The sequence below is a fragment of the Lissotriton helveticus genome, chromosome 10 (genome assembly GCF_964261635.1).
Source record: "Lissotriton helveticus chromosome 10, aLisHel1.1, whole genome shotgun sequence".
Classification (NCBI taxonomy): Eukaryota; Metazoa; Chordata; class Amphibia; order Caudata; family Salamandridae; genus Lissotriton; species Lissotriton helveticus.
The window spans coordinates 251899540-251925377 of NC_136071.1; the positions used below are offsets into that span (position 1 = coordinate 251899540).

A 25838-nucleotide genomic window follows, 5' to 3' on the forward strand; every position below is an offset into this window, starting at 1 on the left:
ATTTACATTGCCAACAGTTCACAGCCCTCACAGCCCTCACAGCCCTCACAGCGCTCACAGCCCACACAGCTCTCACAGCCCACACAGCTCTCACAGCTCTCACAGCCCACACAGCTCTCACAGCCCACACAGCTCTCACAGCTCTCACAGCTCTCACAGCCCTCACAGCCCTCACAGCCCACACAGCCCACACAGCCCACACAGCCCTCACAGCCCACACAGCTCTCACAGCTCTCACAGCCCACACAGCCCACACAGCCCACACAGCCCTCACAGCCCTCACAGCCCTCACAGCCCTCACAGCCCACACAGCCCACACAGCCCTCACAGCCCACACAGCTCTCACAGCCCACACTATGCTGCTGTCTCTAAGAGAAGCACTTCCCAAATTCAAAACAGATCTCAGTTTCAGAGATTCATTCCCCAAATGCAACTACAGACATGTGCTTTCCCAAGGAAATATACTGCAAAAATAAAACAAGCATTTACAAGTGGGGCCGGAGACACGGACAGCGGGAGGGGGGGGCGGGAACAGGCACAGGCACAATCAAAAGGCAGAAGGCAAGAAAAAACAAAACCAAGTTGTATCTGTTATTTTGGTGCAGGCTAGAACCCACTTGCATGAGCTAGCTGCACAAAGGCGGAGTCTCATTTCAGGCCTGGAGGGACTCCCTGCACAGGGAGGGAGACTGGGGACAGGCCTGAAGGGACTCACTGCACACAGAGGGAGACTGAGGACAAGTCTTGAGGGACTCACTGCACAGAGAGGGAGACTGAGGACAAGCATGGGGTGACTCACTGCACACAGAGTGAGACTGAAGACAAGCCTGGAGGGACTCACTGCACACAAAGGGAGACTGAGGACAAGCCTGGAGGGACTCACTGCACACAGAGGGAGACTGAGGACAAGCCTGAAGGGACTCACTGCACACAGAGGGAGACTGAGGACAGGCCTGGAGGGACTCACTGCACACAGAGGGAGACTGAGGACAAGCCAGGAGGGACTCACTGCACACAGAGGGAGACTGAGGACAAGCCTGGAGGTTTAGAAATGGTTAGAAACTGCGCAGAGTATCTCTCTCGGACTTCTGTGTAACTGGAGCTTCGCAAACAATGGGCAACATAGGAAAGCAAACATTAGCAAAGCCAATCCATCTAGCGTTGGGTTCCAGGCTTTGGGTTTGGTTAATAGTTGTTCTGTATTGCCATCGATTGCATAAAACGCCGCCGTTGAAGTTGCCAGGCCTTCACTAATATTTTAAAAAAATATAAACACGCATTTTTTCTCGAAACAAACAGTGTCAAAGTGGCCCCTGAGGGGGTGCTACTTTGCGTGTGGATGTGTTCATTTTGACAGGGTTTGCTTTTGCCCTCGCTCAGGATGCAGTAAGCCAATGGCTGAAGTGGGCTGGGCCAGGGGGTTCAAAGCAGCGAGCAGAAGAGAAGTGTGAATGGCACAACAGCAGACCAATGGGTGAAGAGGGCTGCCTGAACGCCCTATAAGTAAGAGCGAAATATATGATATTACTAGAACGAGAAGATCTTGGTTCACACCACACCTGAAAAACAAACCATAGATGAGGCTTCCTCAAATATGGTAGTCTAAAATCGTCGCAATGTATCCTCTTCCGACGACCTGCAACTACTACAATTGATGTGCCCTACAGAGACGTGTCAGCAACGACCCTTGCACTGCAAACGAAACCCTGCTAGCTGCACGATTAATGCACACTCTTGTACTCCCTCGCTGCACTGTACACCCCCTACGGCACTCCTCAATTGCACTTTACTACATCACCGGAGCACAAGAGGTGCCTGCTGCGTTCGAAAATCATGCACCAGTGCTGCACTTTACATACTGCACCCTCAAACATTATTTGTTGCACTTTAAATGGACGCACTGTCCCTCTGGGTGAGGACCTGGCTCCCTTCTCATAGCACTTTACTCGAATACACCCTTCTGCACTTAAGGGCACCTATGTCAGCTGCGCGTTATTCAGTAACGTATTTAAACGTACACCCTGCAGCACGTTCAAAGCACATTACTCATTTGATTTTCACTTTAAATTCACACACTAATTCAATTTAAGCTTGTGCACAATCACTGGACTTTAAATCCATATACCCGGGTCATTTTGTGTGTACAGATGTCGCCTACACTTTAACTCATTCCAACCGTAAATACTATACTAGACAGCACCGCTGCACTTCGGATGAACACGTTAGCACACATTACGCGGTACACTTATATTGTGAAGCTGAAGTGCAGGGAATCCCTTTCCTTCCACTGCACTTTAAAGGACATTTTTTCGACTAAAGTCTCCTAAACGTTCCCGTGGCATTTCGAGATCACACCCATCTGCACTTTGCTATTTATTAATAGGTTACTGAATGTATTTAAGGATTAACCGCCCCAACTTTTTTATCAGCTCCACTTTCACTTATTTATTTCCCCTCTTCATTTTTTTTAGGGGGGGGGGGGGTAGCCTAATGGCCAAAACTGTCGACTTTGAATCTGAAGAACCATGTTGGAGTCTCAGCGTTGGCACAGCGTCCTGTGATTCTGGGCAAAACACTCACTCTCCCTGTAGGTATAAAAAATGAATGTGTCCTTGACTGTGTAATGTAGCTGGTGCTCATGTAAAGCGCTCTGATACCTTCAGGTCGAGTTCATGCTTTATAAACCTGCAACAAAAAACAGTTCTTGCAGCGAGACTTTGGACACCACTTGTCTGCTATGCAGGGAATAAAAGCTTCAGGTCACACTCAACATCCAGACCCTCTCCAAGTTACATTTTACATTGCACTTTACAGCGGTAGGTACGGGTGGCACTTTGAAGGGATATACCCGGGACCTCCACAGAGCTTTGCACTGGTGGTTACAGGCGGCACTGAATGGACATCGCCGCACAACCCTCCAACCCCAAAGACACAGCACTTCACTCCAGTAGTTATGGCGGCACTTTGAATATTGCTGCTGTTAAAGCTTTGACTCCGTCCTTCAGACCTGAACTTGGACGTCACACTCCACTCCACAGCACTCGGGGTCGTGCTCACTTTACTTCTCCCGAATTATAATTACAAGAAAAGGACGGCGCAGCCGACAACACCAATAAAACCCCAGAAAGGAAGCAGTAAATCAAAGGCTCCGACCCAAGTGAAAATCTGACCTGGAGGCGCCTAGAACCCCATCTGACCCACCCTAAATGACACAAACAGAAAATGATTCACTGCAACAACAAAAGCATTTTAAAAACAAAAATAAAGCAATGCCGAGATAACAGACAAACGGAAAGGGAATATCAGCGTATTTAAGAAAGACAACTGAAAAATTAATTTCGGAAAAGACAACTAGTGACTCAAACGCTCACGCGCGTGTGCACCCGAAACACAAACATACCCCGTCTCCGTTTCCAAGCCTCTCTACACCCCCACCCCCCAACCCCCTACACTGCTCAGCTTATCTTCCTCTCCTCTGTGCCTCCGTCCCTCACTGCCTCTCTCCCTGTCTTCTTTCGCCCTCCGCTCTCTTTTCGTTCACTTTTCTCACTCATTTTCGACATCTCAAACTTTCCCACTTCTCCTCTCCCTTTCGCCCCCTCTCTCTAGGACGTGAAATGGGCAGTCTGACCTCCGTAAGGGGCGCGCCATCCTCAACGGTCATCTCTCCGGGTGTCCAGGGTCACACAGGGCGTGCTTCAGATCTCTCCGGGTGCCGAGGGTCACACAGGGTGAGCTGCAGATGCGGCTCTCCCCGGGTGCCCAGGGTCGCACAGGGCGTGCTGCTGATGCAGTTCTCTCCGGGTGCCCAGGGTCACACAGGGCGTGCTGCGGATCTCTCTGGGTGTGCAGGGTCACACAGGGCGTGCTGCAGATGTGGATCCCTGAGTGCCGGCGCCGCCTGCGCTCCCTGCAGTCCGTCTCGTCTCTGGCTGCCGCATTTGGCAACCCCGGCCGCGCTCCTTCCTGCCTTGAATACCGCGCCCTCATTATTCAGGGCTCTGTCATTAGCACCCGTCCCCGCTGCCGGAATTATAAATGAAAATCCTTGTTGTCCTTTACAAATAAACCAGGCTCCCTCAGTCAGTCAAAGTCAAATGGAAGTGACTGCCAGACAAAGCAGCCCCATGACGGACAGTGCTCTCAGCAAGGGATCAATACACACAGGAAGTTTCCCGCCGCACAATGCAGATAGCAGCGTCGTGCTCACTTCCAACGGGGAGCGCAGGGAGTGTTTGCTGGCACTTTAAAATAAAATCCTCAAGATGCTATAAAGCCGCTGAGGTATAAAATGGAAAGAGCTTAGCCTGCCTGTACGGAAATATCTCACAGCGCGGCAGAGGAAGTCACGGACGCCGGGCACTGTAAATCTCCGGGAGTTTAGCTTGTTTGTTTACACCATGACGATGATCTAAAGAGAAGGCGAGTGTGATAGAGGGGGAATCTGCGGGCGCGCCACCGTCCCTCCCACTCGCCACACACCACCCAGCAGATCACCAAACCAAAGCGATAAATCCAGCCCCTACCGCCGCTGCAAGCAGATTCCATGCTTTTCGTAAACATTTAACCTCAGCTTCTCGATGTGAACGCGTCAGGGCAGGGGCCGGCTCAACTGTGTGTGCACTCGGCGCTTTTTGTGGCCGCCACAATGCTGCGCATAATGCCCGAAAATCCATCTTTAACATCTCGACGTGTGGGTAGTCAGGCTGGGCCCTGAGAATGCCAGGCATGCCAGGGGGAACAAAGGTACTAACGCCGCGCAGAACCTGCTGAACGGTGGCGGAGATCCTGCGCGAGAGGATGGAGGGGCCGAGGGGGGGGCAGCCTGGCACCCGGGGGGAGAGCGCCTGTTCCTGATTGACCTGGGAGTAATTTAGCTGCTTACCAGAGTGTGGGCTGAGCTTACCTGCAATTTGTTCCGCCACAGCAAAGAAACCCGACACTTCAGCAAACGCAGGTCCCGGCAATGCCGGACCAGACTCGGGGGCGTTCCCGGCGTCGCGTGACGTCGGCAAAAGGGAAAGAATGTCAGGAACGCCCCCGTGTCTGGTCCGGCATTGACGGACAGGCCCCTCGTCCAATGGCAAGGCTCCGTTTACGGAGCCAGCCAATCAATGACGAGGGCCGACCCAAAGCACCCTACAGTTCTCAACAGGATTTCGCCTGCGCGAAAAAGCTGCGCAGAGCGCAGCTTTCGCTAGGCAAAACCTAAAAAGTGGGGGGGCGGTACTTAACCTCATATTCTAGATATAGCATGGCTCGAAGAGACAGCATAAGTACTGCCTAGTCGAGATCTAAAAATAATTGATATTTTTATATAAATTATGATACCAAGAATTTTGTAAGTACTTCATAAATATTAATTTTTACAAGTAACCAGTTCATTTAAATGAGACTTTATGCTGCAATGCTTTACCATGGGAGAAAAGACAAATGTTGTCTACAGTTATTTACGGGAGGTTTCTGAGGGTCTCCATCAGGATTTAGGGTAATCGGGGGCCAAGACCCAACGTACTATCATCAGTTACTAGTTACTTGCATTGGGGTGTCGGGGTGCAGAGGTGCTGGTTGAGTTGGTAGCTGTGCACGATACACCGGTGGAAAGAAGGGGGCCACCTAGAAACAGACGGCAGAGGAGGTCCTGTGGACAAGTCCAAGAGCTCCCAATGCAGGGCTTGGGGTCACAAGGGAGCACATTTGGTTGCATGGTTCCTGAACTGGGGTGTGTAGGTGCAGAGTGGAAAAGTCGTCTGGGCTCTGTGCATCATCAGGTCTTGCGGTTGTCTCTCTCGCTGGTCGAGGGAGCAAAATCAGGAAAGCTTGGCCTCTCTGGAGGTGGGTCTCTGCAGTGCTGACACCCCTCGTTGCTTGCTCGTTCTTGGTGTAGTGGAAATCCGGATAGGACTCTCACGGGCTCTGTTTGCTGCAAGGGGTCCGGTACCCTGGCTATTGGTCCTGTGTGGCTGCAGTTGACCTTGTGTCCTCTCACTTGGTGGCAGGACAGGTCTGATCTTCAGGAGCACATTGCTGCATCGGGATCGCCGGGGAGCAGCACCTTGGTAAACCGGACTTTTCATTTTCAGTGCCTGCATACTGCAGGGATTAGCTACTCTACTCCAAGGGAGATTGCTGGCAATTTTGCAAAGGGCTGGCAATCTCCTGGGATTCTTGGAAGCTGTTCAGCTGCAGGATGAGTCGCTGGTCATGAATGTTGAGACTGGTGCAGGCAGGGTTTGTGCCAAAAGTCCACAGCTGGTCTTATTGTCTCGCATTTCTCGCGGCTCGCCTTTGTCCTCTTCTTCTGGATCTGCTGAATCATGCATTCCAGGAGTCAGGGGTGCCACCTACATATTCATTAAGGGACGTTAAGGGGAGTGACAGGTAGTTGCCAATAGGCTAATTACCTTTAGGGTGTCTATACCCTGTATATAATGACTTCCTAGGTGGCATAACCCTGAATCACAGAGCCTAATCTGCCAAAACTAAAATGGTGGAATTCTAAAATTAATATTCACATCATGTAGCCCACCTTAGGGGTCGAAATAGCCTGAGAGAGGTACACACCTCCTGGCTAATTTTCCTGCCTATCCTGGTACCAAATGAACCTGCGGCATTGGGTTGCATTTCCCATGTCTGGAAAAGCCTTGGGTTGCAGATCAAAGGCAGCAGAGGCCTTTGAAGCCACCTGGCTTGATATGCTGATCACTTAGCTATTCGGCTTGGAGGAGGTGACAGCACCTCCTGTCGGAGCAGGCATGGTTTCTGCCCTCAGATAGCACAGGCTCTCACCTGCAGGGGGCCAGAAACCTGCATGTAGTGGCAGTAAGCCAGCACACTAGTAGTCTGTACGTGTTCATGGGACACCTATAAGGTGGCCTCGGGGTGCATGTATTAATAAATCTATCACTGGAATCAGTGTGGATTTATTAATATGAGATGTTTGATACCAAACATCTCTAGTTTCAGTGAAGCCATCATGTATCTGGGGGAACTCGTAAACACCAGTGTCCAGCACATGTTCTCAAAATGGTATCCCTGTTTGCTTGTAATATCTAACAATTGACTTCGACATCACAGGGTCATATCTGCTCATGCAGATATGCCCATACATGCAGTATAGTGCAGCATGCCTCTGAGCTGTTAGGCCTGCTGTAGGGGTGACTTATCTATACTGTATGTAGTGTCTGTAGGCATGGCACACCGGAATCGTGCCCCGTTTGTGTCTTCACTTTTCTCTGTACAATGGCAAGCAGCATTCAATGGCAATTTACATGTTGGTGCTGGGGGTCCCTTAGAGGGGCACAATACACACTGCAGCCCTTAGGGACTGCTGGTAAGGGACTCTTTAGCCTCCTTGTCCTCGGTACCAGGGGTACCATTAACTAGGGACTTACCGGGGGGGTTAAAGGTATTTCCAATTTGTGGATCAATTGTACAGTTTTAGGCATAGATCTGGCAGTGGGGACCTGGATAACAGGAACCCAGTTCACTTCTGTCAAAATTGCATCAGATACCAGGCAAAAAGTTACTGTCATTACTAGTTGAAAGTGCTACCATTCTATTTGTGTGGATCTTGCTAGTACCCGGGATTGGCTCCTTGTTGGAGTTGGTCTACCAAAGTAACTAACCAACAACAATCCAACTAACCAAAAGTTTTTGCTCAAAAAGTTTCTAAATGGCAAATTTGTTGAATTTGCCAATGCTTGATCGCGGTTGAGATAAAAGCTCATATTTACTGTATCTTCTAGAATCTAGCTCTTTCGAACCCCTCTATTTTTGCTCTCTCCATTAACTCTCCTGATAGGGGATAAGTTTGCTTGCGGTTCCCGCTTTGCGTAACCTGCGCAACACCGGCACCACCAGCAACTTGCCCGGACCATGGGGGAGGACTACAGCCCCCAGACTGCTCCCAGTCTGCCGCTCACATCATCACGCTCCAGGAGGCACACAAGTTTGCTCGCGGCTCCCGCTTCGCGGGACGCGTGCGGCGCACCCAGGCCAATGGCGGGCCCGTCCTTGCCCATCATTGCCAGGAAGAGGCAGGGCAGGGCCCCCCCCCCCCTTTTTGGGACGCGTGCGGCGCGCCCAGGCCAATGGCGGGCCCGTCCTTGCCCATCATTGCCAGGAAGAGGCAGGGCAGGCCCCCCCCTTTTTTGCTAGTTGTCCAGAGCAGGCCCATCCGGGATACTATAATTCTAACAAGGTACTGTTCAGTAACATTTGCTATCCGCATACTGTGGTAACACCTGACATCTGACAACTGTCCACTGCCTATTAGTGTATTAGTGTGGATCTTACTAAGAACTAATACTATCAAATAGTGATGGGGAAAAGAAAGACCATGGGGGGGGGGGGGAGGGTGATAAAACTCGCAAAGGGGAAAAATGCAAGGAAGGCATCTAAAAAATCACCAAGCGATTGTGTTTTAGATCGTATTGACACACACATGGAGGAATGTGAGGATCTACTGGTGAGCGAGTCAAATTTGCATGTGAGGGACAAGCCCCTGATTAGCATGGTGCACTCTACCAAGAATAGCCCAAACAGGCCTGTGATCCCTAATATGTTTCTCAAGCCCAAAAAGGGTAAGGATGAGAGCCAAACAAGTTCTGCTAGGGAGTCAACTCCCACTGTCGTTGTCCCAAACCCCCTGGAAACTGATGGTACCCAGTCTTTAGTAATTGATCCCTTAGTTACTTGTACCAATAGATTTGCCATTCTGTCCAACTCGCACGGGGAGGGAAGCACACAGGGTATTGAAGCGCCAATGGTTAAAAGCGCAGAGCAGGCCGTGAATCAGGTTGGTAATCATATTCCTGACACACGAGAGGTTATTAGAGTAGTCTACTCACTCCAGACTGAATTAAGGTCTTTGAAAGCCATGATGGTGAACCTAACAACTATGCTTAAGCATCTGACGCAAGAAAAGTCTTCCAGTACGCATTGTTCAACCTGCAGTGCCAATATCTCATGCAACCTGCCACTAGCCCAGGCAAAATCATCCAACCCTTGCGCTAAGGAGTCACTGAGTAATGCGACCCACCCCCTATGTAGTAAGGCGGCCAAGCAGAGCATTTCCTCTACAGCAGTCCCTACTGGAAGTAATGCACCGCCCAACACCAGAACCACAACTGGCTCTATGCTTAATAACACATCAATTAAGCAGGTACAGCCACAGCAGGGTAGGTGCACATACACTAGCACACCCTCAACCAGGCAGCGTGTTGATCATGAAGAGAGGGGTGATTGTGCAACCATCAAGCCACATAAAACTCATAGAATTTTCATGGTGAACGTTCCGAAATTGGGGCAAAATAAAACAAAGTGCAGATTCACTGACCAATAAGTTCATACACTGGATATGGCATGTAATGGGTTGTCGCTCTGTAATAAGGGACGACATTGTGAAAGCGGTTAGGCCCCCTTCCCCCACTAACCCCTGGATTGCATTGAATTAACTCTACAGAGCGAAGCTTTAGTTGAAATCTTACTAGCACTTGAATGTAGAACGTGTTCCCCTGACTACTCGTCTATTCCGTTTCGGCAGTTTCCGCCTGCAAGTAACATTAACAACTAGCACACACGACTGGCAAGTAGAATAGGTAGTTCCATTCTCGAATGCAATGACTCTGACTGGTGTGCACATATCTTGCACTGGTAGTGGTGAAGACCTGCCAACAACTAGGGAAAGCGACCCATTAATGACTTGGTCTTGCAGAGTTCACAATAGGCAGATAAAGCCTGTCCAAACGTTAACCTCACATGTACCTGAACCTGTGGTTTTAAAAAGGACTAGCAATCCCCGCACAGAGAATTACATAGACCGAACACCTAGCATCCAAGATCTTAAAAGGGATACTCTGTTATCGTGGAACATTGCAGGAGTCGGCTCCAAATTACTATCTTCAGATAGGTTAGCTTTCATTGACCTTTTCGATATTTGTTGTTTTCAAGAAACATGGCTGTTAACTGCACAATATCGGGTAGGTTTTTAAAAACTATAAAGGTTGTCCCTCGTGTGGTTTGACCATATGGGTCCGGCAATCATTCGGCATTAGTATTAAGGAACTTCATACCAATAGCAAAGACATTTTTAACATCTATGTGAGGGGAACAAGAGGGGGTAGGTCTCAAGTTTTAGTGGCTTTAGATGATCTCCTCGACTCCCACTCTCAAGAAAGTAAAATAGTTTTAGCAGGTGATTTTAACACATTTGAGCAACTTGCCAGGGCGGAATGGCTCCTCACTGAAGAGGAAGATGCTCAGTGGGGAATCCCAAAGCTGGAGGTTGCTCCCATAAAGAAATGGACAGAGCCGGTTATACAGATAAATTTCTTCTGCCTAGAGAAGGGGCTCGGGGCACTAAATAGCAGAACTCCCCAAGATAAGCTAGGGCTTTACACATTTAATAACCGGTCCAGTAAAAGCAGGATTGACTATGTACTCAGTCTGAAACTCTGCAATACTGTCGATGACATGGAGGTGAAGGATCGACTTGAAAACGATCACAATCCCCTGTTTTCTAGCTTTAAAATGGTGGTTGCCTGAACAAGTGTCCTGTAGAGAGATTGAATTACACTCACATGATGTATTCCCTACGAATGATATGAGACGACTCAAGTGGTCGAGCGTAGTTAAAAACCCAAGGGCTTTTGATAAAATTGCAAAGGAGGTTGACCATAGCTGAATAGCATATGTTCTAATAGTATTGGTTTGGAGAACGTCACCCAGTCCCACAATAGTCTTTTTTTTATACATGAGAAGCTATTTTATCAAACTTCACAAGCCAAAAAAGTAACACCTCAGAATCCCAGCCGCTGGTACAATAGTGATTGCCGTCGGACAAGAGCTCTTCTTGGTAATGCCGTTAAAGGTGGCGAACCAGCCGCAGTACGTGTAGCTAGGCAGGCATATAAAAACTCCATGACCATAGCAAAACGCTCTTGGGACGAAAAAAGGTGGCAGGATCTTAAAGAGGCTAGTAACAAGAAGGATAGTAAACATTTCTGGAACATTATCAAGTGGGACAGAGTGTACTCCTAAATCTCCAATCAATCATGTTTTGCAGGAAGAGTGGGTTAAATATTTTGGACCACAGTATGCGCGTAGCCCTTTAGAGTCGACTGTGGGTGGGTCAAGCTATGTATTTTTTGTAGCCGAGGCTTTTAACATCAAAGACGTCGAGACAGCCCTTGGTGCTGTTGTTGGAGGGAGAGCACCCGGCTCAGACGGTATCCCTGCTGATGTGTTCCTCCACGACAACACCAGATGGGGAAAATACATTTTGCTTTTGGCCAATGCAATTGCGCGAGGAGCTCCAATACCGGACTCCTGGAAAGTAGCCGAAATAATCCCTGTGTACAAAAAGGGAGATAAATCATCGCCGGGGAACCATCGTCCCATTAGCCTAATCGACTCATTACAAAAAATATTGGGTAGACTAATCCTTAATAAGATCCAGGCCTGGGCTGAGGTGTATAGTATATTGTCACCTTTGCCAACTGGCTTCCGTGCATACACAAGCACCATTGACCAGGTGTTTTGTCTTACTACATTGGAAGGTGGTGGTTCAGGACAAAGGCCGCATGTATGCTGCCTTTGTGGATCTAAAAGCGGCTTTCGATCTTGTCCCTCGTTTTAGGCTATGGGTAACCCTTCAAGATTCGGGGCTGCCCATCGAACTTCTGACGCTTTTAAAGAGATTGCACGAGGGTAACTACGCAAAAATACGTAGGGGCTCCCAGGGGCAGGTGACTGATTCTTTTCCCGTTGAGCGAGGGGTGCGCCAGGGATGCGTTATGGCCCGACCTTGTTCACTGTGTTCATTAATGGGATAGTAGATTGTATGACACGTGTGAACCCAGATGTCCCAATTTTAATGTTCGCGGACGACACATTGATAATTTCGAAGACTCCAAGTGGGCTTCTACAAGCTCTGTCAGTATTTGAGGAAGTTTGCTCTGCTCGTGGTCTCGGTCAATGTGTCGAAAATGAAACTTATGACTTTTAACCAACAAAGTTTTTAAAGGTGGCATTTTAATGAATAATCGTCCCTTGGAGCAAGTTAGGGAGTTCACATATTATGGGGTAAACATGCAGAGCAACCTTGAGTGGAACGACCAGATTGACATGGCTACACTGAAACATTGGCAACTGTCGGGGGCCTTACGCCTTGAGCATAACAGGTCTTTTACGAAACCTATTAGACCAGTGCTCCAAATTTATGAAGCAAAAGTGGTAAGCTCTGCACTATATGGTGTAGAACTGTGGGGGTTAGAGAACTTGTCTAAACTTAGCGTGTCTGAAAACAAGTTCCTGCGGGGCATTACCAATCTCCCACAAAGTACACCACTGTGTCCACTGTTCTACGACCTTAGGAGGAAACCCCTTCTTGACACAGCTAAGCTACGCACTTGAGTATTGGCGCAGATTGTAGACACCAGAACTGGCACCATATGCAGAGGGTTTTATGGAAATCATAAAAGCTGACACTTTCCACAAAATCGGTTGCTGCGTGGCGTTAAAAATATCCTAGCTAAAATTAGAATGTCAATGCTCTGGGATGAACCTACTATAGCTTGTTTTCCAACAAAGAAAGTTTTAAAAGAAAAATACTGGGAGATGGTTACACTCCATGCCCTTCGTGGCAGTGATGCATTCTCATTAACAGGAATATTCTTGGAGTTCAAACTCATTTCGAGTTATGAACCATACTGGGATACTGTCACCAAACCTCTAGATAGGAAGCTCTACTTTCAGCTGAGAGCGGACACGTTGCCCTTAAGGTCTTTCACATCAAGGTGGAACAAAGCATGTGAGAGTAAGTGTCCTAGTTGCTCAACCTGCAATGACTCAGTTGCGCATACGTTATTTGCCTGCCCAGCCTATGAAACCCCTCGCAGGGTATGGCTGAGGCCTGTATGTGAACTCTTGGGGACAAGGAGCAGTCTGGCAGCTGAAAGAATTCTGCGTACGAATACCTCATCCCCTATATATTTGGCAGTTGCCAAATATCTAGGGTGGATGTGGATAATCAGGTCGAAAACCATCTCTATTTAAAAACGTGTAGGCTATATTGTGTCAAAACACTTCTCAAGTTATTGATTTTAGACAACCATATCCATCCCCACATCAGTGTTCCCAAATAGAGTGAATTCCTATTTATAGTGCTTTTTATGAATTTTTATATATTTTGTCTTAGGAAATGAGATGTCTGTGTTAGGTTTGATTAACTGTGAAAGTAGAGACGGCTTTAGGAAACCATGAATCATCGTTGGTACACAAAATATGCGTAATTGCCCATTGACCAAACAGGGTTTTTGTGTACAATTGCGTATGGCATTTTTATGTAAATAATATATATATATTTTTATGTGCTCTTATGACTGTGTTGAATAAAGCTTGATTGGATTGGATTGGATAGATGGCTTCTCTTGGTGCAGTAAGTGAATTGCAAGCTCACATTACAGGAACCTTTCATTCAGGGTCATAAAGACAAGGTGGTACTGAGAACCAACCCTACGTTCCTTCCTAAGTAGGTGTCTCATTTCCACATTAACCTTGCTCCCAGTCTTTTTTTCCCCTACCAGACTCTGTAGCTGAGAAAGCCCTAAACACTCTAGATGTTAAACATGCTCTCAGGTGTTACATTGACAGGAGTAATTTCTTTCATAAGTCAAACCAACTCTTTGTAGCCTTCACAAAGTCTCACAATGGTCAACCTATAGCCAAAGCAGGTGTTGCTAGATAAATAGGTAAGTACATTCTGACCGACTATCACAAGGTCAAAAGAACCATTTGTTTTACTCCCTGGCCCACTACATAGAAGAAGGCAGTAATTATGACCTTCTTTGGTATATTCTGCTGGCTACCAGATGTAAAGCAGCCAATTGGTAAGCCCCACACACGGTCACCGAACACTCCTGTGTGGACATACTCACCAGACATCCTCGGTAGACAACAGGCTATAGTTGGTCAGACGGACCTTATTTATGACATCTACATTGTCCACACGCTAGCCATCACTTGTAGCAGAGTACTACTTTACAGTTGAAGAAGAGCATATGTATCTGCAGCAATACATGATACGAGCATCAATGGTACTTTGTAAGCATTCATAGTGTGTAGTGCTGTAGATTCACATGTGCCCACAGTCCTCCCTGAAAGCATGTGACCTGGATCACGGATCTCATTACTATTTAACCTCCTTTTGCAATAAACATGTGCACCACTTTGTCGACTCACCACTCCATGCTACTCTCACCCACTGTGCAAAAAACAATCTAGCATAAAGTCTGTGTTGATGTGCATTTCTAGCTAAGGGGGGAGTCCTCATATACCTCATGACTCCAAAGATGACTTCGAATAAAAATAACTTGAAAATGTCTGTGCCCAACACTAGACGGCACGAATATGTAGCACAGGGAAATGTACAGTACTACACTCTACAGACAAATGCTTACGTGGTAAGTAACTTTTTTCATATCTGTGTTTGAGGCACTTCATGACAAGCAGCTACTTTTCATTTTTCTTTTAGCTGTTTTAGGATATTTCAAGATTTAGTTTCGGTGCACTGACTTTTAAAAAAAAACAACAAAAAACACGTATCTTCGTTTGCTATCTTTTTTATTTTTATCTCGCGCTTCTTTGGATCTTCTCTGTGGCATGCACTTGATGTGATTTAATTTATTCCTAAATATTTTGCCTTTTTATGAACTATAATTTGAGTTTTATGTTTTTTTATAGACATGAAGAAACTTCTTCCTAGCATACTAAGCCCGGACCCAAGGGAACTTCAAAAAGCGATAGAAGTTCAGTTGCTCAGAAGTTCAGTTTGTCTCACATCAGCTTTCGACCAAGTAGATGAGCAGAAGTGGCAATCAATTACAGAGTAAGTTACATGGCTGCCTTTTCTCATGAGAAACTGATGTATAATTGTTCTAAATCATGCATGTATGCAAATCCATAGTAAAGGGGACATTCCACCCAACATGTTTTTCGACATTAAATGACAGAATAATTAGGTTTTTTTTCCAATGTTACTTCTGTCACTGTTACAACTTCTTTCAAACTTTAGTAGGTTAAATTAACACTTAGCAGGCTTCATATTTCCTCCTCTCCATTCTGGAGCACATTCCAAATGTCATTGATAGGTCTTCCTATTTCAGTGCTCCAAATAAAATAACATTTTAGAGCTAAACAACCAATGCTCCTCACATTCTCATGATATGACTTGATGTTTGGGAAGCAGAGGGAGCTGGAGCAAAGTTATGAATCCCACCATTCTTTGCCCAGGTATCTTCAAAAGTTAATCTAAACCAATTGGGCATGCATTATTGCAGCTACTCAGTAAATATAACTTAACTGATACCTCAAGTTTGTCAAATTCTGAAGAATTTTGAAGGGGCAGGAAGTGTTGTTGAATGGTTCATGCAATTGGACAACATAGACGTCAAAACTGTGCAGGACTGGGTCCATGCACACCAGGATATGTTGAACTTTAGCCTGGCTAGCTCACAGTGCACCATTTGGAACCCTAACCCTACAAGGTAGCAGATGACATATGCAACCTCAGAATATGACAACCCTTACTCCCCAAGGAAATTGTGGCAACAGATCCAACCCTTTCGTTAGTAAGTCCTGAATGCCCAAAGGGAGACAAAGGAAATACTCAAATTTGCATTTCAAACACTTATTGAAGCAGTAGGAATCTTGTGTAAAATATGCCCGCTGCAATGATTAACAGAAGGAAACAAAACAGAGGAATCAGCATTACGAGAATGTTAAAGAAGATAAACAGTTCAACCATTGTGCTGTTATATTGATTATATGAATACATATAATTGTATCTATACTCCTACCTAGCGCTTCCTATCCTAATAGTCATAGGGGGATACAAATCTGCCAGAATACCTCGGGATGATCTACACCCCCATTTAACTGTGGGTATGTTTCATCTGGAAACCCATCTTGGTGTAGAGCAGGCTATAATCCTTCTCAGGACGGTAACTGGATTCAGCTGGGCTGGAATTCTGGCATAGGGTGACCTCTACAGTACTAACAAAATGCTCCTCTGTCCAAACAAAGGATTGATGTAGCTTATATAATGAACTTCACCCATGCTTTCATGCTGGAGCTCTGGCTCTCATTGTTGATTCTATCCTTGCAGAGCTGTCGCCGAGCAGACAACAACATTTTGCGCAGTGAACTTATTTATTCCTTTTACAGAAAGGTCAAGAGCTTAATAGTATGCCTATGATGAAATGTAAGCAAACCCATTTCTGAAAAAAATGATCCCATGCGTTTGTGCAAGCAAATGTGTGTTAAAAGTAATAGTTTAAAAATGTCAACTTTAAATGTGAATGTGTAAAATGGTTGTTTTCTGTGCCCGGGGCCCATGTAACCACACGACAATGTGAAGGAGCTGCAGGGAGCGAGTGGTTTCCCTATTTGTCCTCGTCTCATGTTAGCTGGTGTGTGGTGTCTCTTGCCACTGCTTTCCAGCATATGTATCTGCGTAGGCTAAGATGCTAAAGACAGCATCAAGGTGAACGTCAGCTGGGGGTGCCAAACAAGATGGCCGTTCAGCAAAACTGAGCCTTCGATCCGGCCCCAACAATTGCATCCTGCTGCTCCTGTGCTCCAAAATACTGCCTACCCGTAGCACATGAGTGGGGACCCCACCTGGGATGAGACACCGCCGCTCACAGATTAAGTGGGCCCCCGGATAACTGATTAATGTCCTGCTTGAACTTTGGGCCGCCTGCCCCGCCGATGCTGTAGTGGCATGATCAGGGACTGTCCTGGAGTCTTGGAGTTGCACTACGTGTCAGCGTTGCAGCTACACTGGTTCGAGAGCAGGCCACAGCCCCCCCCCCCCCCCCCCCCCCCCCAGTATCCCCCTTCACAAGAGGCCGAATTATTCTGTGATCCGCCTCTCTGCTAGACGCTGACTGCTTCGGGATGGAGCCTGCTGTAGTAGCTGCTCAAAAGGTCAATGTACCAAGCGTGAAGACCCTGGGGAGTGGATGCGAGGTGCCTCGACAGAGCATACCGGGGTCCATAGGGCCAGGGGCCCTAGGCCTGGCGCTCAGACTGTTAGGCTGCGGCCTGACGGCAAGAGCGCCTGTTTGTGTCTGGAGGAGGGCAGGGTCCGCGGTGCTGACAACACTGCCGGTGTTGACTGAAGCAGCCCTGGTGAATGGGTGCGGCAGTCTCCCCTGGTGGGAAAGGGGCCGGTGGACTTGACTTTACTCCCCACGGGAGGCAGGAGATGAGGATATGTGGGGCTGATGCACCCCCACAGTGCCTTGCTCGGGGAGTGAAGAAACCATCGGTCCCCTAAACTGGCTTTGGTGGAGGGGAGGTGCTGGTCGCCAGTGGCGTATTTGGGGGGGGGGAGCCTACTTTTTCGTTGTCTGCCCATGCAGGAAGACCTCAGGCTGCCTATGGCGGGGACAAGAAGACGTCTCCACTCCTGTGCCTTGATTGTGGAATGTGGTTTGGCCCCCCGTGAAGTGAACTCTGAGCCTGGATAGGTAATCAACCTGTTGGGCTGCAGTGTCCCCTGAAGGCAAGGTATACTCTGTCGTCCTACGGTTTATTGCTGCAATGCCAGTTGGATTTGCCCCCACATCCCAGAGACTATCACCACAACATCAGGGTATGTGCGATGGGGCATCACTGCATAGTTTTAAAGCTGGCACACTTGGGATTCTCCCCATCATGGCGCTAACTGAGGCTGGCTTGCCTACGGCTTGACTCCATACTGTTCAGCAGGGATGTACGTCAGTACAACGTGATCATTTTGATCGCGGTACTTTACGACGCAGCCATTACAACGACTTGCGTTGTAGGGGGCTGGATTGTGGATTAATTTAATTTTCTATTCCAACTCCAGCCCACGTAACAGTAGGGAAGGTGTTGGAATGGAAAATCAAACTATTCCTTAAACACCGCGTTAAGGATGTTTCCCGTTCAGCAGGAATCACTGACAGAATATCGAGAGTCAGAATATTGACCTACAGAAATATTGATGCAAGAATATCGAAGTTAAGAATATCGACATCCTATCTACATTATGGTAAGTACAAAAATATCCTAAAAAAATATCAGTGCAAAAAATATCGTTGTTAATTTTTTTTTTAAGTAAATAATACATATAAAAAACATAGTTAAAATATTTTTAAATGCTTAAAAAGTATAAGAAATATATATTTATAATGTAAAAATATATTAAACATATACATATAATATATACTATATACACTTAATAATATTTTTTAAATTATTTTAATAACTTATTACTTGTTAAAAAAATCTTATTCCTTATAAATACATCTATACACATAAAACAATAATATAAATACAAATTAAATAAATATATATAACACATTTTAAAAAAATCAATTATTTTGAATCTTTTTTTAAATTAATTATATATTACATTAACTAAAATAATACAAAAAATATTAGATAGCGGAGGGAATAAAATGACTATTCCCACTCCAAACAGTACAACAGTAGGGAAAATAGCGTAGCGTAGAGGTAACAATTACTATTCCCACTCCAGTAAGTGCAACAGTAGGGAAAAGTGTAGGATAGCGTAGGGATTAAAATTACTATTCCCACTCCAGTGAGTGCAACAGTAGGAAAAGTGTTGGATAGCGTAGGAGTAACAATTACTATTCCCACTCCAATAAGTGCAACATTAGTGAAAAGTGTAGGATAGCATAGGGATTAAAATTACTATTCCCACTCCAGTAAGTGCAACAGTAGAGAAAGTGTTTGACAGCGTAATGGTTACAATTACTATTCCCACTCCAGTGAGTGCAATAGGATGGTTAAAATTACTATTCCCACTCCAGAGAGTGCCACAGTAGGGAAAATGTTGGATAGCTTAGGGGTTAAAATTACTATTCGCACTCTAGAGAGTGCAACAGTAGGGAAAGTGTTGGATAGCGTAGGGATTCAAATTAGTATTCCCACTCCAGTGATTGCAACAGTAGGGAAAATGTTGGATAGCGTAATGGTTAAAATTACTATTCCCACTCCAGAGAATGCAACAGTAGGGAAAGTATTGGATAGAGGAAGGGTAAAAATTACTATTCCAACTCCAGTGAGTGGAACAGTAGGGAAAGTGTTGGATAGCATAGGGTAAAAATTATTATTCCCACTCCAGAAAGCATAACTTTAGGGAAAGTGTTGGATAGCAGGGGGTTTAAATTAAAATACGTATTCATATTTTTTTTGTTTTAAATTAAGTAAATTAATAATAACCCAAAAAATATTTACTTAACTAACATTAAATTACTTCCCACCCTATTCCCCCATAAACACACAATTCGCTCATAAATTAATTTAACACAATTAATAAAATATATAAATGATTAAAAAACAATGACCACATAATAATTAATTAGCAATTTTTTAAAATAAATACCAATAAATTAAAATTAATAATTACTTAATTATAATAAATTACTGCCCACCCTATACCCCTATAAACCCACAACCCGCTCCATAAACATATTTACACAATTAATTTAATTATCAATTAATCCATTATTAATTACAAATAAATTATCAATACCAATAAATAAAAAATATTAATTACTTAATCATAATTAAATCCCCTATAAACCCAAAACCCACCACAGAACTAAAACGCAAAATTTCATTTAAAATAATTAATGTCAACAAAATATTATGTTCGAGGCATATGAGCTGCAGATTGTACATTTAGCAATAGATCGCCACCTGGTGTTGGGCTCGGATGATTGCAGGTTGTTGTTGTCTTCTTGGAAGAAGTCTTTGTAGTCACGAGATAGGTGACTCCTCCCTTGGACAATACTGCACATGGTCATCGACTCCATCCTCAGATTGTTTTTTCCCGCCACTGGGTTCGGATGAAAGTTTTCCGCTCCGGCTAGAAAAACTTTTCAGCATTTTCGAAGCGTGAAACTTTAAACAAACAACTTTCGACATCGAAGATACTTTTCGACATCACCAGCTACATCCAGGTGTGTCGACGCGGGCCGTTGGGCCTATCGGCGCCGTACGGCCTACGCCTCATGGACAGAACTCCATTCAAAAGATGCCCGATATGTCGAGCAAAATTCCCTCATAGCGACCATCACGAGGTTTGCAACCTTTGTCTCTCGCCGGAACACGAGGAGTCGACCTGCACAGCCTGTGCCTCCTTCCGATCGAAAAAGACCATTCGGGATCGGACGGCCCGTCGACACGAGATGAGATCAGCGCCAGCACCGGAGGCCATCTTTGAGAAGGAGATCGTCGAAGAAGACGTCTCCGAGGACGGGAACCCACTCGAAGATATCTCCGAGGACGAGGCTCCACTCGTCGCCGAGGAAGACTCGCCTGATCTCCAGATCATATCGGGAGCAGAGGACTCGGACGATTCGATTCCATCTCGACAACCCGTGAGTACCTCTGCCCCTGCACAACAAACACTGTCCAAACCAAAGGCAGCGGTCAGTACTCCGCCCATGGGGCCCAGTCGAGACCGAAATTTACCCTCCAACGCCCCGTTTTCCGGCTCGGCTCCAAGGAAAAAGACTACGCCTTCCGGTGCTTCGGCACCGAAAAAACCACATGTGCCAATTCCACCTCCTCCATTGGCACCGAAAAATCCTTCGACACCGAAGGACTCTTCGGCACCGAAGCTAACACACCCTTCGGCGCCCAAAGACTCTTCGGCACCCAAACCTAAACAGGCATCGGTGCCGAAACCAAAGACTGTAACGGAACCAAAAGCTTCGACTCCGAAACCATCCGGCTTCAAAAACAAAGACTCGAAGACAGACTCCGGCGCTGCAGGCCTAACAAAACCTGTATCCACGCCAAAATCTTCGACAACGGTACCAAAGACCACAAGGCCTGATACACACAAGCCTAAACCATCTTCGGCACCGAAGAAATTGCCACAGGACTCAATAACTCCTACTAAGGCAAAAAACACTAAAGAGCCACTATCAACACCGAAAAAATTGGCGCCGAAAAGGATTATACAAGAGGAAGAACTATTTAGACCAGATCCAAAGCAGAAAAAGGTCTACATCAACCTAAAAACTGGACATGTGGAAGCAATTCCACACAAAAAGAGACCAGCAGACACACCACTTCCAACTGGGGTTCATGCAAAAAAAGATTGTGCAACATCTCCAATGCACCCTTCCTCTCCTTCACCTTCTTCCTCTCCTATTACTCCACATATTGAACCTATAACTTCTCATGCACAATCTCCTGCATCATCACACCACACTGACGAAGAGTATGACTTAGGTGGGGGGGATGATGTACCAGACACACATACATATCCCTTAGATGAGGATGAAGAGGTCAACCCACAATATACCAAAGAAGATGATGCATATAATTTCCAACCAAATAATGCATCAGACATCCCTGATCCTCAGTACTACCCAACAAAACCTTCCCCTCCAGAGGATAGTATTGGGTTCAATCATCTACTAAACAGGGCTGCACTTTACCACGGAGTTCTAATGCACTCTGATGCTATTAAGGAGGATTTCTTATTAGACACCTTTGAGCAGTCACAAAGATCTACTCAAATACTACCTATGATCAAAGGGGTCATTAAACATGCCCCAGAGATTTTTAAAGATCCAGTTATGTGTAGGGTACTGAATCCAAGAATAGAGAAAAAGTATAGACCAGCACCAGCAGATCCTACCTATATTAAGGGACATCTACCATTGGACTTTTTAGTAGTGTCAAATGCACGTAAGAGAGCCAATTCCCAGACTTCTGGTGACACGCCCCGCCTGACAAAGAATCAAAAATCATTGATGCGTCAGGGAAACGGGTTGCTGCACAAGCAACAAACATGTGGCTCATAGCAAACACACAAGCCTTACTCTCACGCTACAATAGGGCTCACTATGACCAACTAGAAAAGTTAATGGAACATCTACCAGATCGATACAAAGATCAGGCAGCAGAGCTCTTACAGGAAGGCAAACTAATATCGAATGCCTCCATTAAATGCGCACTAGATGTAGCTGACACAGCATCTAGGGCAGTTAACACCAGTGTTATCCTCAGACGTCATGCATGGTTACGCATTTCCGGTTTCAAACCAGAGGTACAAACTACCATCCTCAACCAGCCCTTCAATCAGAACCAGTTGTTCGGGCCAGAGGTAGATAATACACTAGAAAAAATGAAAAAGGACACAGACACTGCTAAGTCTATGGGTGCATTACAATCTACCCAGACTAAAGGTTCTTTTCGTCGCTCCTCTTATAGAGGCGGCTCCAAGCAAACCGGCGCAGATAACACGGCATCTTTTAAAGCACATACACAAACCTCCTCCAATAGGGGTTACTTTAGAGGAGGGTACAGAGGCAACAACAATAAGGGAAGAGGTAGAGGTAACAACAACAACCTCTCCTCTTCCACTCCCAAACAGTGACTTCCCTCTGCCTCCCCTACAACATTCCACACCGGTAGGGGGCAGAGTATCACAGTTCCTACCTGTCTGGGATTCCATCACAACAGACAGGTGGGTAAGACAAATTATCCAACATGGCTACTGCCTAGAACGCGCAGGAACCCCCCCCCCCCCCACCCCCCCCCCCCCAACATACCACCCAGGCAGCGCCCAATGTCCACAGAACACATAACACTGCTTCAACAGGAAGTTCTAGCACTTCTACAAAAAGATGCTATTCAAGAAGTCCCCTTACAGGAACAAGGAACAGGAGTCTACTCCCTGTATTTCCTAATACCCAAAAAGGACGAGACATTAAGACCGATCCTCGACCTCAGGCCCCTAAACCACTATATTCAGTCAGATCATTTTCACATGATCACTTTACAACAAGTACTCCCATTACTACAACAGGGAGATTTTCTGACAACACTAGAGCTAAAGGACGCCTATTTTCATATTCCTATACATCCTGCGCACAGGAAGTATCTAAGATTTGTCATACAAGGACAACACTATCAGTTCAAAGTCCTTCCATTCAGAGTCACAACAGCACCACGAGTGTTTACAAAGTGCTTAGCAGTAGTAGCAGCACATCTCAGAAGACAACAGATACATGTCTTCCCTTACCTCGACGACTGGCTCATAAAAGCAAGATCGTTCAACCAGTGTGTACAACACACAAAACAAACGATTCAAACATTACACGACTTAGGATTTACGATAAACTACACCAAGTCGCACCTAGAGCCTTCGCACGTTCACCAATATCTAGGAGCTACTATAAACACATCATCAGCTCTAGCTTATCCCAGTCAAGCCAGGATTCAAAGCATTCAGAGCTTGGTCTCACTTTTTCAATGCCAACACTCGCTTCAAGCCAGAGTGTTCATGAAACTAATAGGCATGATGTCGTCTTGCATCTTCATAGTTCCTCACGCAAGACTGCAAATGCGCCCACTACAAGAATGTCTAGCACAACAGTGGAACCAGGCTCAAGGTCAGCTCACAGACCTGGTGTTGGTGGACGACCGTACATATCGCTCTCTGCAATGGTGGAACACCAAAAACTTGACAAAGGGACGGCCGTTCCTAGAACCTGTTCCACAAATAGTGCTGACAACAGATGCATCCTTCACAGGATGGGGAGCCCATCTCCTGCACTATACCACTCAAGGCCAATGGAACAGCCAACAAAAACTGTTCCACATCAATCATCTAGAGCTGCTAGCGATTTGCCTAGCACTCAAGACTTTTCAAGTACAAGTACAAAACAGAGCTGTTCTAATCCGGACGGACAATATGACAGCTATGTATTACATACAAAAACAGGGGGGGGACACACTCTCTGCAACTGTCCCAGCTTGCACATAACATTTGGAGATGGGCCATCCCTCAAAACATACACCTGACTGTAGAACACCTTCCAGGAATTCACAATCAGATAGCAGATCTGTTGAGTCGTCAGTCACAACAGATTCACGAATGGGTAATACATCCACAAGTGCTTCAGCCATTTTTCCAAATGTGGGGGCACCCACAGATAGATCTCTTTGCCACCCACAAAAACGCAAAATGCCCAACCTTCGCCGCCAGGTTTCCACACCCGCGGTTGAAGGGGAATCCAATATGGATGAATTGGTCAGGCAGATTTGCCTACGCTTTTCCGCCTCTCCCACTCATTCCACTAGTAGTACGCAAGCTCAGACAACAGTCTCTCAAACTAATACTAGTGGCCCCCACATGGGCACACCAGCCGTGGTTCACCACAGTTCGAGGCATGTGGGCTGCTAAATTCATATCTATTGCATAGATCGCCGCCTAGTGTTGGGTCCGGATGATTGCACATTGTTGTCCTGGAAGAGTCTTCGAAGTATCACGAGATAGGTGGCTCCTCCCCTGGACTACAGTGCGCATGGGCATCGACTCCATCCCCAGATTGTTTTTTTCCGCTATTGGGTTCGGATGTGATTTCGACGTCTCCTTGTCGGAATCGAAAAAACTTACTTCTTAAGGCCAAAAGGCCTTCGTTACCTGCGTCGGTATTGTTAGCGTGCGGGCTCGAGCATCATCCCACTCTTCGAGTCGGAATTCTGCGGAGTCGAGTAACTCTTCGGACATCGAGGCCCTCTCATCGCAGCAAGACCCCGACGATCTTACCATGGAATGGAGTCCGTTCAAGTTCTGCCCCGTCTGTGGGTCCAAGTACCCACATATCGACGTGCATCCAGTCTGTAACAAATGCCTCTCGCCGGACCACAACGAGGACAACTGCATGGCCTGCTCAAAATTCAGGTCCAAGAAAACGCTCAAGCTTCGGCGCGCCTCGAGGCCCGGCGAGCAGCTCCGGCACCCGACGACATATTCGACGACCCCGCAGAAGAAGGCCGCAGCCATCATCTTCAGATTTCACCACCGTCGACGGAGGTCGAGGCCAATCCCGAGGAAGAAGTCGAAGGACTGGGCCAAGACCTTGAATACGTCGAGGAGGTAGGGGACGACGAAGAAGTTTATGGGGCCGCGGAAGATAGCTCGGAGGAAGAGCTATGCCCCGAAAGTTACATGACTCAGGGTCAGGTCACGGGATCGCCACTCGGCCTTACCCACGACCCTGCCCCGCTATCCCCGGCCCCGCCTTCTGGCCCGGCCACGGACTCAACAGCGGAGACGCCATTGCGCGTACCGAAACCGAAACCTTCGGAATCGACCACACCTAAGATGGCCGACGTCCCATCGAAAACGAAACCGAAACCTACGGCTTCAACAACACCTAAAATGGCCGACGTCCCATCAAAAATCACAAAACCTGCTCCCCCATCGACTCCGTCGCCCTCAGGCCCTCCGAAGTCGAAGAAGGCTGTCGAGTCAACAGCGCCTCAGAAGGTGCCCAAGGACCCGTCCTCGAAGACGGTCGTCCATCATGGGTCGGGCACGGTTACACCGGCAATATCCAATAAAGCCGTCGATCCAAAGTCTGCACAGGCCCACGACACAGAGTCCGGAGGCACTACGCATCGGCACAAAGACAGCAAATCTAAAGCAACGGCATCGGTGCCTAAGCCTGTAACGGAGGCATGGACCGTCGCTTCAACGCCTCCGCTTCAACGCCAAAGGCCTCCAATAGTGCCGGACATGAGGCATCGGTTACCAAACCCTCCGCTTCCTTCCCAAAGCAGGTCGCTGACTCCCTCAAACGTATTTGGGAGATGGCTTCCACGTCGACGACTCTTACGCCGTCGGGTCCAAAACAACTGGACGCACCTGCCAAGACTTCCACCAAGCTTCTGTACACACTGCCGCCGAAAGTGGCACCGAAGGCATTTGCACCCAAATCGGTGCCGAAGAGATCTGAAACGTCAGAACC

The 25838-nt window shown here is 46.7% G+C and overlaps 1 protein-coding gene across 1 annotated transcript in view; it reads left to right on the plus strand.

The window, feature by feature from the left end:
* SMG1 (SMG1 nonsense mediated mRNA decay associated PI3K related kinase) overlaps nt 1-25838 on the plus strand; it is a 1634890-nt gene that overhangs the window by 628183 nt on the left and 980869 nt on the right. Inside the window, exon 27 of the mRNA XM_078665250.1 lies at nt 14746-14890. Within this exon, the coding sequence (XP_078521376.1) occupies nt 14746-14890 (145 nt within the window). The remainder of the gene's footprint in view (nt 1-14745; nt 14891-25838) is intronic.